Source organism: Myotis yumanensis, unplaced genomic scaffold (assembly GCF_028538775.1).
Source record: "Myotis yumanensis isolate MYYU_CA2020_CCGP unplaced genomic scaffold, mMyoYum1.0.hap1 SCAF_8, whole genome shotgun sequence".
Taxonomy (NCBI): Eukaryota; Metazoa; Chordata; class Mammalia; order Chiroptera; family Vespertilionidae; genus Myotis; species Myotis yumanensis.
The window spans coordinates 19,292,602-19,307,142 of NW_027223759.1; the positions used below are offsets into that span (position 1 = coordinate 19,292,602).

The 14,541-nt window shown below is 39.6% G+C and overlaps 1 protein-coding gene across 12 annotated transcripts in view; it reads right to left on the minus strand.

Annotated features, from left to right (window-relative positions):
- The window catches only part of FN1 (fibronectin 1), a 66,187-nt gene that overhangs the window by 43,040 nt on the left and 8,606 nt on the right, over window positions 1–14,541 (minus strand). For all 12 annotated transcript variants that reach the window (XM_070422076.1, XM_070422081.1, XM_070422078.1 and 9 more), the window contains exons 7-15: window positions 14,078–14,269; window positions 12,484–12,663; window positions 11,678–11,854; window positions 10,477–10,629; window positions 8,901–9,029; window positions 7,725–7,868; window positions 1,687–1,808; window positions 993–1,164; window positions 122–298 (exon numbers count right to left, since the gene is read on the minus strand). In XM_070422076.1, coding sequence (XP_070278177.1) covers window positions 122–298; window positions 993–1,164; window positions 1,687–1,808; window positions 7,725–7,868; window positions 8,901–9,029; window positions 10,477–10,629; window positions 11,678–11,854; window positions 12,484–12,663; window positions 14,078–14,269 — 1,446 coding nt within the window. The remainder of the gene's footprint in view (window positions 1–121; window positions 299–992; window positions 1,165–1,686; window positions 1,809–7,724; window positions 7,869–8,900; window positions 9,030–10,476; window positions 10,630–11,677; window positions 11,855–12,483; window positions 12,664–14,077; window positions 14,270–14,541) is intronic.

The window sequence follows — 14,541 nt, forward strand, 5'->3', positions numbered from 1 at the left end:
GGAAGGTATTGTTCAGACCGAGCTGTCAACTAGTTCCGAAGCTCACAGACCCCCTGCCTGGGCGCCATCTCCTAAGCAGGGCTCCCCACTCCCAACCTGTCACCACAACACTTCAGCTTACCGAGGTACTGTGGCTCGTCTCCCTCTTCACTCAGCTCATATTCCACACGGAATCCTGACACAGTGTCTGAAGCTGAGACCCACGAGACCACAAAGCTGCTGGCTGTGATTTCAGTTACAGATTCAGAAGTGGCCACGACAGGAGAAAGGGGTGTTGTCTCTCCTGTCACGGTGTTGCCTAGAGTCACAGAAAGGGGAGAGACAGCCTTAGCCATCGAGAAAATCTACTATCACCTGTAGAACATAACTTTATTTTGTTAATCCTTATCCGAGAATATTTTTCCCCATTGATTTTCAGAGAGAGTGGAAGGGAGGGGGAAAGACACACAGAGAGAGAAGCATTGATGTGAAGGAGACATATTGATTGGTTGCCTCCTGCACGCACCTCGACTGGGGCCGGGGATCGAGCCTGCAACCAAGATATGTGCCCTTGACAAGGGACCCCTCAGTCCACGGTCAGACCCTCCAACCACTGAGCTAATCCCGGTAGGGCTGGAATATAATTTTTTTTAAAGGGTCACGACCCACAGGTTGAGAACCGCTGTTCTTTTTTTTTTTTTTTTTTTTATTGATTTTTTACAGAGAAGAAGGGAGAGAGATAGAGAGTTAGAAACATTGATGAGAGAGATCGATCAGCTGCCTCCTGCACACCCCCCAGTGGGGATGTGCCCGCAACCAAGGCACATGCCCTTGACCGGAATCGAACCTGTGACCCTTCAGTTTGCAGGCCAACACTCTATCCACTGAGCCAAACCGGTTTGGCTAGAATATAATTTTTTTAAATGTGAGTGTGATCCTTGGAAGAGTATGAATCAAGAGGAAAAGCTTCCGGAGAAACAATGAGGCACAGACAGGGTGGCTGGGGTACGTACTGGTCACGGAGCTCGTGGTTGTGAAGTCAAAGCGTGTCACCTCTTTGTGGCCGTATTGCTGGACACTTATGAGCTGCCCCTCATATACCACATTAGGTCTCAGGCCTTTAATGGTGTATGAGTTTAAGTGACCTGGAATGGTGGCCTCCTTCCAACGGCCTGGAGAATTTTTCTAAAAATTTAAATAAAAATAAAAATATCACACAAATATTCACAAGGAAGAATATTTGGAGATGATGTGGCATAATCTATCTAAAGAACTTCAGAGGGTCAAAAGTCAGATTTTAAGAAATGATCACTTATAAAGTAAAATAAAAGAGAAAGATATTAACTTAGCTGTTGTTTTTCTCCAAACGATGAAAATAACAGCAATCGTTTTTATCCTTTGATACAGTTATAAAATGTATGAAAACTTTAAATTCTCTTCCCATGTTGGGGAAGGATAATTTTAAGCATGATTATTCCTAAGTCCTTGCTAAGAAGATCTTTTTAACATAAAGAAATAAATTTTTCTAAATATCAGAAAAGCTAAGTCTGTATGTCAATTGATCACATATTGTTTTGTCACAAAATAAATATAAATGTCATATGGATAGTTAATCAGATCTATCAGCTCAAAATTTGAAGGAAAAGAATTTCAGCATTTGTCAATTTCAGGAGACTCAGTGTCCAAGTTTCTGAGAGGCATACTCACAGGTTTCCATCGGAGAATGTACTTGGTAATGTGGGATGGTTCGGGAGCATTCCACTGGATGGGGTGAGAGTTGGGATGGCTGGGGGTCTCCGTGATGATTACCTGGACAGGACCAGACCCACCTGAAGATGAAAATGTGAGATTTGGTTATCTTAGCTGTTCATTCACTTCAACTTAAAATTCAGTGCACATGGACGGCATCACTAAAAATAGTTTGGAGTATCAGTAAATGTGAATATAATAAGAATGATCTGGAATCTACCTTTTACATATTGACATTGGAAACAGCATCAAATCCCTTTTTTAGCTGATAAATTATAGCTTATCAAGAGAACTGCAATTAGAACTTTTCATGACAAATAAAATACATTTTTTAAAAATGCCTCTTAGCTTGCTTTCTTCTCCATTTTCAAAGTAAGAATTATAAGAAATTGTGGAACTGTCGTAATACAAATAACATAATACGGACTACCTACAGATTTCATTTACTTATTATATTTAGCTTCCTTAAAGCAAATTCTGGTTTGTGGAAGCTTTCATCAAGAATGAATCTGCCACCTAAGAAGAACACAGCATTCCAAAGGCCATATGGCATGATGTAAAACAAACACATTCCTAAATAGGGTAGACTCTTAGACAAATAGACAAAAGTACTTGTTAAAGACAGTTTTATTTCTTATCTTTAAATGCACATACTATCTGTAAACTTCTTATCATTTTGAGAAAAAATGTTATTTTATTTTTATACAGTAATTACCCTCTACAAATCATACTATTGTTTGGTCAAATTATTAAGAGAAAAATTTTTTCTAGAGCAGCTATCAACTAAAATGACATTTTGCAGGACACACTAAATTTAATATTTCCACATATTGACTTAAAGTATGGTTTTAGTTCTGTTTTTAAAGCAAAATAAGGGAAGTGTAATTAATGTCTTAATAGTGCAGACTCACTTCAGGGTAATAATGAATAAGCTGAATAACTTACGCTAGCAGAACAGAACACTATCTTTTTCCTAAACACTGTCTTCTGATGACATCAATCAATGTTCAACTTATTAGAAATAAAAGTAAAGTTCCTTATGATAACCTTTCTAAGAATTTCTAACGGCCATTCTGTCAAACAGAGCAAAAATTGGGGCGTTTAATAAAACACTTCACCAGATCAACAGATGTAGGTTTTCTGAAAGCTCTTAGAAAATAATATGTTGATTTCAAAATTATCTCTGCTTTTAAATTCTCTTTGAAAATAAAGTTTTCTTTAGCCAAAAAAATACATAACTTGCAAATCTGTGTAGACACACAAGTTCTAGAATAATATATTTACTTTCACACTGGGAATAATTCAACATTGATTGAAGACTAACAAGTATTTTTTGAATCTTAAATTCATTTACTAGAAGTATTTCCAAACCATATGAATTCCACAATTCATGTACAAAATTCTCAGTTTTCCATTCTAAAATAGTATGTATTTCCCAGAACATGGCATGTTTGTTCTAATCAGTTGGCAGAAGCCAATAGCATGGCCCTCTTTGAGTCACTCTTTCTGTTCATGAAGATGCTCATAGCCCTAGCCGGTTTGGCTCAGTGGATAGAGCATCAGCCCTCGGAATGAAGGGTCCTGGGTTCGATTCTGGTCAAGGGCTTGTACCTCAGTTGCAGGCTGGATTCCTGGCCCTGGTAGGGGCATGTGTGGGAGGCAACGAATCGATGTGTCTCTCTCGCATTGATGTTTCTCTCTCTGTCTCTCCCTCTCCTTTCCACTCCCTCTAAAAATCAATGGAAAAATATCTTTATGTGAAGGTTATAAAAAAAATAAAATACTTTGTCATAGCCAGTTTGGCTCAGTGGATAGAGCATCAGTCTGTGGACTGAAGGGTCCCAGGTTCAATTCTGGTCAAGGGCACCTGCCTGGGTTGCAGGCTCAATCCCCAGTAAGGGGTGTGCAGGAGGTAGCCAATCAATGATTCTTTCTCATCATTGATGTTTCTATCTCTCTCTCCCTCCCCTTTCCTCTCTGAAATCAATAAAAATATATTTTAAAAAAAGATGCTCCAAATGCAAATGAGTTTTGGACGATAAACACTGAAGCAAAGTTTTACAGATGTGATGATTTAAAGTACTACTTCCATGCAAATCAGTAACTATAGGAATATTGTGTCCTTACATTATTTACAATAATTAGCATAAGATTGTTTAAATATTGATCCTTCCCAGGAATCCTACTATAATTTCCTCATATAAAGAGACACCTGGTAGGTGTTTTACTTAGTTTGGCAATCATGATTCTGAGGGGGAAAAGTTTATGATGCTATGGAAATACATAATGATCCCTAGCCTAAACCATGGACTTTAGGTGACAATGATATGTCCACATTAAGTCCACCGACCGTAGCAAATGCATGACTCTGGTGGGGATATTGACAATAAACTATGCATGTGTGGAGGCAGGGAGCATAAGGGAAATCTCCCTTTCAATTTTGCTATGAACCTAACACGGCCCTAAAAAAGCTTTAATTTAAAAAAATTGATGATGATTAAGTGTCTATTAAGATGAAGTTTTAGAAAGGCAACAGAAATAAACTTTCCTGCCCACCTTTAAGCCTAATCATGCGCCCATATCCACCAAGAGCAGCGGTTCTCAACCTGTGGGTCGCGACCACTTTGGGGGCCGAACGACTCTTTCATAGGGGTCGCCTAAGACCATCGGAAAACACATATATAATTACATATTGTTTTTGTGATTAATCACTATGCTTTAATTATGTTCAATTTGTAACCATGAAATTGGGGGTCATCACAACATGAGGAACTGTATTAAAGGGTCGTGGCATTAGGAAGGTTGAGAACCACTGACCAAGAGGCTAATAAAGGAGAAGGGAGGGAAGAGTAAAGGTGACTTAGTGATTTTCAACTCAGTGATGGAGCAAACCTACAGAAGTTTCTTATATATGTTATTGGTATATATATATTATTGGTTTCGGAAAGGAAGGGAGAGGGAGATAGAGAAACATCAATGATGAGAAAGACACATCGATTGGTTTCCTCCTGCATGTGCCCCAACCAGGAACCAGGGATTGAGCCTGTAATCGAGCTACATGCCTTTGACCTGAATCAAACCTGGGACCCTTCAGTCCGTAGGCCAACACTCTATCTACTGAGCCAAACCAGCTAGGGCAGAAGTTTCTTTTCTTTCTAAAACTACAAGCACTGGTTTGAAATTCTGTTTTCAATGTCAGGCTTGTGGCATAGCTCCCTTCAAGGGAACTGCACTGAACACAAAGGGGAGGTCACGCATTTAGCACATTCTTGTCCAGGAAGTAGAGAGCCTGTGTCCACTACTTGTAAGGTCAACTAAATGCCTATTATCACTATACTCAAGCTTATTCTACATATGATTGGAAAACAAAAAACCATTTCCACCATTTAAACTTAAAATTCTGATAATCCTTTCAAAACTAGTAGGTCCGTAAAACTTTTAAAATTATCCAAACTGAACAATTACTATGGAGAAAACTTTACTCCTTCTCTTACTCAATATGATTGGCCTAGCAATAAAATAGTTAAGTAAAGATATGATACAAATCATACTTTAAGAACTAGTTTAAAATAAGGTCAAAATGAATAATTTCCAGTAATGGTGACCCTGGAGAAGTTAAACATTTATGGGTTTGCGACTCAGTTCTTTTTTCCTGTTTAGTTTGCTAAGCTCTGTGCCTTCCTAGTTGTTTATTGACACACCAACTGCTTCTTATCTTCTATTAGTTTAAACGACTCAACAGGTCCTTGGTCGGAGGAACAGACAGGGCAAGGCTCAGAGACAATCTACTGGTAACCTGCTGATCCTTTCTTCTCCCATATTCCTGGAGTCACATATGCAAGTCACGAATCACCGAGCAAACTAGACATGTGGATAAGCTGTGTACTGAGAGGAAATGCCAGTCTCCTCGCCCCTAAATCTCCTCTATGGTCAATGGGCTGGACTGGACCTCTACTCTTTTTTAAAGAGTAGTAACAGGCTGGCCAGTGTTACTCAGTGGTTGAGCATCGCCCTATCAACCAGGAGGTCACGGTTTGATTCCCGGTCAGGCCATATGCCCAAGTTGTGGGCTGGTTCCCCAGTGTGGGGCATGCAGGAGGGAGCAGATCAATGATTCTCTCTCAACATTGATGTTTCTATCTCTTCCTCTCCCTTCCTCTCTGAAATCAATAAAAATATATTTAAAGAATAATAAGGAGTAGGAACAAGGTGGGCATGTAAGACTCCAACACAGAAGGGCTCCTTCCCATCTAAGCTTCATCTCTGACATGTCCACCAAAATGCTTCCAGCCAGCAGCGAGGTGAAGTTCCCTCAAAACCATGGAGGAGGAAATGACTTTCAACAGATCGTCACAGCACAACAACAACAGCCATAAACATAGAAAGTAGAAAGCATTACCATTTAGAATGTTCTACCCTTCGGCTGCATAATTAAAGAAAAGAAAACCCAGTTGTACTTTCTGAACCTACGGTAATTCTGCAGCCAAATTTTAAAAAATTACTAAAAAAAAAAATTTAATGATTCCTATATTCAAATTAACCACGAAATACAATCTAGAGCCAGGTCAATCTGAGCCTGCCCAAAGCAAAGTCACCTGGGCAGCCCTGACAGTGTGTAAGGTGTGGGTAGAGCAGGATCACTTCAAAGGTCATAGGAAGAGCGTGTCTGCGTGGGTGGTAGTCAGGATCCCAGAACGTTAAGTCTGTCTGGAAGGAACGTTAAGGGCAATCAGCTACAATCGCCTCATTTTACAGATGAAGGAATAATGAGTGAAGCGTGGTATATGTCTCTTCAGAAGCACAGAGAGAGCTGGGACCCATGCTTTGGTGAGCACTGCCTTTCGCTGGAGTGTTTCATATCTTGTGGTCAGGGACAGTGAATTTCTGATCACACAATGGAGGGATTCAGTTAACTTAGCCCTAATTCCTGTTACAGGTATATTCTGAGACCCTGGAAATCTCTTTCTATTTCTGAATGTAGGCCATGTTTTATGTCTAAAGGTAACAGAGGTCTAGGAGGAGGAGGATTTGCACTTCAGTAGTTGCTCAAATAACTGATACCTAGCAATTAGACTTTCATAACTCAGTACATTTTATTATCATTAATCACTCAGTGGAAACTAAATTCAAATTTTCTTTTCCTAAAATGAATGAACAAAACCAGTATTCGTTCATTTTAATAATGCCCTGTGACCTGAAAACCCCCCAGCAATAAACACTTGAGGGTATTTGAACTGTGTGGGTGGAAAATTGACCTCGTTACTCAACTCTTGACCCAGGAGACTTTGTTCCACATGCAAACTGATCAAACAAATTGAAAATTTTGACAAAAAGCCTAGATGGAAAGTAGGATGAAAACAAATCCTATTTTGTATTTCATGAAACTTCTCTATACAACTTCTCTGTTAAGAATCATGACATAAAATGCTAACTCCCTTAACTTACTCTCAGAACAGCTCGCTGGTTTCTGTCCCTATTATGGATATGAGATGAAATCAGTCAGAATGTTTTAACCTAATAGAATGCTCTACAGTTTTAAGAAACAAATTATAGCCCAGCCGACGTGACTCAGTGGTTGAGCGTTGGCCTATGAACCAGGAGGTCATGGTTCAATTCCTGGTAAGGGCACATGCCCGAGTTGCAGGCTTGATCTCCAGTAGGGGTGTGACGAAGGCAGCCAATCAATGATTCTCATCATGGATGTTTCTATTTCTCTCTCCCTCTCCCTTCCTCACCGAAATCAATAAAACTAACATTTTTTAAAAAGAAAAAAATTACATTCAGGCACATTTCCAAACCTCCACACCTTTTACTTGATTGGGGAGAAAGGAAAATCATTTTTGTCAAAAATTCAGCTGATTATTAGACAGTGATATAAAAAAAGGATGGAAAAGGAAGATTTTAACTTAAGCATCAGAATATTAATAAACACTGATGCTGCCCTGTTTTTATAGCCCAGCCTACAGTTCTCACTTTGCAGTAACTGAACTACTCACCTGCATAGGTCTGTAAAGGTTGGCAATGCCATTCCCCAATGCCGCGACCATAGCAATAGCACTGGTACCTGACCCCATGCCCATACTTCTCCCAGGAGTCTCCAATTTGATAAAATGTTCGGGTTTCTGAATCTTGGCATTGGTCTAAAATATATACAAGTAAAAGTTAAGCAGCCTTGAAGACTTAAAGCTACAAATTTAATTTCAGTGTGCTAGAGCATTCATTCTTAGCTTCACTAGAAACTGGCAACTGCTCTTACAACTACGTGTCGTTTAAAAAATACTTTGTTCTTATCTTTTACTGTACAGAACAATTAGTAGAAAAAACAAACAAACAAAAAGGTACCCATGGGAGGGGGATATTTAGTCTTCTAAAAGAACAATATTTCTAAATAAAAATTTGAAGATTTAAATTTCAGTATATATGGATAGGCGGAATATTTTGAGTAAAAAATGACATATATTTTACCCTTATTAATACAACTGATTTCCCATTTGAATAGCAAGGGCAGTATGTCAGTTTATATACTTTCTCAAACTTTAGAGGATTTAATTTTACATGTAAATCGATGAACCAGATTTTCACTGTGAATAGTTGCTGAGCAGTTTCTAAGAAAACCTCTCGGGCTTTTCCCCCTGCTTTGGCAATCTCGGGTCAAACAAACTCGAGTATCTGATCAGTTTGTTTTCTCAGGGAGCAACCTGTCTCTTTTAGTAAAGGAGTATTAATGGATTACCTCAAAGCTGGTAACACAGCTCGTTTAAGGCTCAACCTTCACTCTTTGCTTAGCTCCATTATAAAGGGCAGCCAAGAAAAATAAAGTACTTGAAGGGAGGTATTTACTGGCCTAATCATTTGCCCATGTTATTGCACCATCAGCAAAGAGCAGTTCTCTTTCATAACAGACTATCTTTATGATTCAGAACTAAAGAACAAATTGCATTTAATTAAAATAAATCTGTATTTGTCACCAAATTCAGCAAAAAGAGATGACTACCAAAATCAAAATTATATACAGTCCATGATTAGAGGAAAGACTTTGCAAACCTCGTTGATAGCCACTGACCAAAGTCTGAATCCAACTTCAATCATGTAACATCAAACCACTCTCTTAATTTGAAACCTGCTAACTATTCTCAGTGGTCAAATCCATCTGGAGAGACAAGGGTACTTACCAATGGGATCACACTTCCATCTGCCCCGGCCCTGACCAAAGCAGGTACAATTCATCATGTGCCCCTCTTCATGACGCTTGTGAAATGTGTCATTCACATTGTAAGTGATGTCGTCTACAATGCATTGATCTATTTAGGAAACAGGGGGATGGGTGGAGAACATTTTTTAGGCTTCAATGATGGAATTTTAAAAAGCTATGCTTTTCAAAGCACACAGTTCCTTCCACTAAATTATCAAGACCACCCATTAAAATAACTTTTTTAGTGGAAGAGAATAAACATTTTTTAAAGCTTAGTCAGTAATACAATTTCTGCACACAAAAGAAGTATCTCGTATAAACTAAAGAATGTGGTAAAAATACACTTTTTTTGTGGAAAGCCCATTTTTTAACAAATACATGTCTTACTTTCAGAAAAATTCTTGCTTAGTTGATAATGCCCTTTAGATCTGTTTGTTATGATAAATGGGAGGAAGATTAAAAAGACTTATATACAGCACCCCGTATAGTGTGATGGTGGGGGTGGGAGATATTTGGGTTTGGAAAAGAAAATGACATCTATGGCATTCATAAAGTTAAAAAAAAAAATCATGCGAGCTCTGTTCCTAACTCCCTGAGAGATCCTGAGAAAATTACTTTCTCTCTTCAGGTCTCAGCTCCTCCATCTGTAAAATGAGGAGCTGGTCTGTCTGCCTTCCTAGGAGGGTCCCTCTCAGCTCTGCAACATCATATGTCATTCTCATTACTCCTGGGTTGTGTTACCCGTTGAACACACAAAAATGTTTTCTACAAAAAGAGAACAAGTTCAGGCCAATGTCAACACACGAGCTACATGGAATATTTATTAGCTCACAGTGCTCCCTGTATCTTACTTTTCAAGTGAAAGAAATAGAAAAACTAAAATAGTTTTTTAAAAAATATATTTTTTACAGAGAGGAAGGGAGAGGAATAGAGAGTTAGAAACATCGATGAAAGAGAAACATCAATCAGCTGCCTTCTGCACACCCCCTACTGGGGATGTGCCCGCAACCGAGGTACATGCCCTTGACCGGAATTGAACCTGGGACCCTTCAGTCCGCAGGCCGACGCTCTATCCACTGAGCCAAACCGGTTAGGGCTAAAATAGTTTTAATAAATCAATATCCCTATATTCTCTACCCAGGTCTAAAGGGGAAAATCTTATCTGGGCAAAATAAATCGGCCTCTCTATGTATTTTTCTCCTTAAATCTGGATCTGATCATAGAATAGCAAAGTATTTTTTCTTTACAGAAATTACTCAAACTTTTCTAGATATGAATCCAATTGCATAACTAAATAATAAAGGGTCAAATGATCATGCTCTAGCCTTTGAAGTCATCTTTTTGGCTCAGCCTAAGAACCTAAATCCTGGAAATGTTTCCAAATCGCTGGGCCAGCTTTTCTTAGCTGTCTAAAATGTGAAACTCATCCAGCACAGTAGACTAATGGGATGGTATTACACATCTCCTTCTTTTGGTTAAATACAACTTTTCACATCAAAGCCACGCTCTCTGTACCCTTTATCATCTCAAATGTTTTCACTCATCAGTAAGCATACCTCGGAGCTGGGAGTAGGCGACACAGGTCCATTCCCCACGGCCGTTCCCCACACATGTGCACCTCATCATGTGCCCCATGTCATGCTGTTTATCCCACTGATCTCCAACGCGGTACATGACCCCTTCGTTGGTAGTACAGATTTCTTCATGGGCTGTTTGGAAACGGATGAGAAATGTACAAGTGATAAGTGGTCACAAGTTCTTAAAAGGTATGCAGTATTATCAGTTTAATTTGGTTATCCTATGAGCTCTCACTTAGAAAGAAGTCTTGTGTGCCTCAAAGAAATCTCAGTGCTGCTCTGTGCTCATATAGAGCTTTGAGTACCAGAGAGGAAAGCATAATGCAAAGGTGAGGCGTGTTGCAGGAAATACTTACAGGAAGGGTAAGTGGCCATTAAACCACAATGATCCCTACACATTCACACAAAGGGTCTACATTATTCTAGAAGCCTGGATTTGACCACTGCTCCATAACCTTCTAGTTCCAGTTTATTCTAACTCAAAGGGAAACTATGTGTATGAATATTGAACTGTAAGCTCCAGCATGTTTTGCTTCCAAATTCTCTTTGATTGAAATAAGAGAAATAAAAGTAAGCTGTCTTTTTCTTCTTATGTTTTGTTGCCTCATTATCAAACTTGACAATGAAATGTACAGGTTTTTTGGTTCTACAACTGGAAAATCAAATGTAATCTGTGGGACCCCTGGAATTTGAAAACAAAAGGCACTGGTTCCTCTTTTTTTATTCATACAAACTAGAGCCTCACCCTACTTTTAAAAAAAGATCACTACTTGTCAGAAAACATAGAGTTTTTGTCATGTGAGTATTTAATGAATGACAGAGCTTATGCCAGTTAAGCCAAAATCATGCGTAAATATTGTCAGGTCTGTGACTCTCAGTCAGTTACATTTGATATATTTTAAGTTAGTTGTGTGCTCTATACAAAAGACAAATTTGTGCAAAATTTAAATGCACAGACATTTTAAAGAGTATTTTTTATTGTATTTATATATTTTTGGTCATTAAACTGTATCAATGGAATATTAAAATTATATAAATAATTACATAATTCATATAAATGTATTATATCACATAAAGTTGTTTGCGATCTCAAAAATTAAGTGTTAATGGGTAAAGTAGTGTAAAGTGGCCACTATTCTGTCTGACTCCAAAAATAGTGTCTACAAGGGCTTCCTCTTACCAGCCATGGGGCAGAATCCAAACTTCTGGTCAGCGTCATAGTTCGATGTGGTCCCACACCATTTCATGTTGTCTCTCCTGCCCTCGGAAGTACAGTCAGTATAGTTGTGGTTGTTGTACAGGAAGGGGAAGTGGCACAAGGCACCATTGGAATTTCCACCTCGAGTCTGAACCAAAACTGCCCAGAACAATAGACAAATAGGAAGAAAACATTACCACTGAGCTTTCCAATGGGCAGCGGGGAGTGACTACAGAAAGGTTCAGGGACAGCCAGGTCTCTGCAGCTAATTTATAGAGTCCATCTCATAATAAAAGCTGCCTGATAATAGTGTTCTATGTTTCCTTCATTTTTTGAAGTGTGTTCACCTTAACATTCAAAATAGATTTAAGTCCAATTTTCCCTCACATTTTTCCCAGCCAAAAAAATATTTAAATGATCACTTTGAATAAAACAGTGTTTCAACCAGAAGAGAAACGAAAACACTCAGTCGTCCATCCTGCGTATTCTTCAGCCCCGTGGGATTACATCCTGGTTTTAATATACCAGTATCTTTAATCACATCATAAGCCCGATGTGTCAGAAATAAATGAACTGGTGGCCCTTTCCCTTGGTGTCATTTCCCAAGGGGACTAGGGATCATGGAAGGATCTTCAACTGCCAAGTTACTCCACGTCTCTTGGGTCCAGACTGTAGAAAAGTGACGCTTCTCATGCAGCCTCAAGATTAATGGCTACATTGCTGACTAATAAAAAGAGGGCATGAGAAATGGCTCTTTCTCATCGTGTGTTTTCCCCTGGGACACTCACCAGTCTGGTCTGTACAGAAAGAATATTTCTGGTCTTGTTCATAATTGGAAGTCGTGCTGCACCAGAGATGTCCATCCTGTCGCCCTTCGTTGGTGCAGGAGTAGAAAGTCCGGCCGTTGTAGGTGAATGGTAAGACACATGGCTCCCCGTTGGAATTGCCACCGTAAGTCTGAGTGACAGCTACAAGCATAACCAAAAAGGTCTTGGTAAATAGAGCTGCATGGATCTGCCACTGGTAGCTGCTTATTTATACCTTAAACTAGAGGCCTGGTGCACGAATTCATGCACCAGTGGGGCCCCTTGGCCTGGCCTGCGAGATTGGGCTGAAACCAGCTCTTCAACATCCCCCAAGGGGTCCTGGATTATGAGACGGTCCAGGCCAGGCCGAGGGACCCCACCAGTGCATGATCATTGGCCAGCCGGGGAGGAACTGTGGGAGGGCTCCAGGACCTGTCCAGCCCATCTCACTCAGTCCCAATCGGCTGGACTCCAGCAGCAAGCTAACCTACTGGTCAGAGCGTCTGCCCCCTGGTGGTCAGTGCATGTCATAGTGAGCAGTTGAGCGGCCTTAGCATATCATTAGCATATTATGCTTTGATTGGTTGAACAGACGGCTGGACGACTGGCATATTAGGCTTTTATTATATAGGATTAGAGACTGAGCTTGTGCTATAAATATAGATGATCATCTGGTGAGTTTCAGCCAAAATACAACTCCTCAGAAAGCCATGCTTTTTGTGGATAGAACAACACCTGTTTCTCTGCTGAGATCCTGTTACCACCTGTGCTGTCATGCCTTAGTTTCCCCATTTGTAAAGCTATATTAACACAGGTTAATTAAGGGTGCTGCTCAAACGATACTGGAGGGATATGCATGCCTCTGTTGGTGGCATAAGTATTAATACATGAGGTTATTCTAGGGATAACGTCAAGTGCATCAATTATAATTGCTATAGTTACTAACTACCACTTTTGTAGCCCAGAAGAGATGCATTAGATGTTGTTAAAAGAAGTTTACAGAGCTCCAGAAACCTGAGATTTATAATATGGATGATTCGTAATTCAGAAAGCAACCCTCTTATAACAACAAAGATAGTACAGAGCACTTAATCCTCACTACAGAAAAGAAAATACATAGATTAAAAAGACTGGAAGAAAGTGTATCAATGCCAATCCTGACTGTTATCACTAGTGGTAAGATTATAAGCTTGTCTTGTTTGCTTTATTTTTTTAAGGTTTTTATTTTTTATTTTTTATTTTTTTATTTTTTATTTTTATTTTTTTATTTTTTTTTTATATTTTATTGATTTTCCACAGAGAGGAAGGGAGAGAGATAGAGAGCTAGAAACATCGATGAGAGAGAAACATCGATCAGCTGCCTCCTGCACATCTCCCACTGGAGATGTGCCCGCAACCCAGGCACATGCCCTTGACCGGAATCGAACCTGGGACCCTTCAGTCCGCAAGCCGACGCTCCATCCACTGAGCCAAACCGGCTTCGGCTATTTTTTATTTTTTTTGGTAAATGAATGTACTACCGTTCAAAAACTAAATCATAAGAAAGTTTTCAGTACTGTTAAAAGATAAGGCAGACCTGTCTCTTGGCAGCTGACTCCATTGCCCAGGCAAGTGCAAAGCATCTGCTTATTTCCTTGTGTCTTCAGCCACTGCATCCCTACTGAGTAAATCACACCACTGTCTGTGATACAGTGACCATATGGAGGAGGCTGGGGGTGAGGCTGAGGCTGGAAAACGGCCGTTCGAACATCTGTGATGGTGCCGGATCCTATGGACATGAGAAAGAAAAGTCACAACGTTGGACAAGAGAAAAGAATTCTTTTTCTGAAGTTGAGATCTGTAGGGTCCCCTACAGATCACTCTTGAAATCCACGTTGTTTCTGACCTAAACCTAGAAAGAAATGGCTCTCCCATTCTGCATTAGTTTTTGCATTCAGCCTATGCCAGATGGTCTCCACCTTCCAGCTGGAGCTACTAGGATTATATTTCTAAATCACAGACGTTATTTTGCCACTTAACAGAGCGGGTACCTTCAAAAAC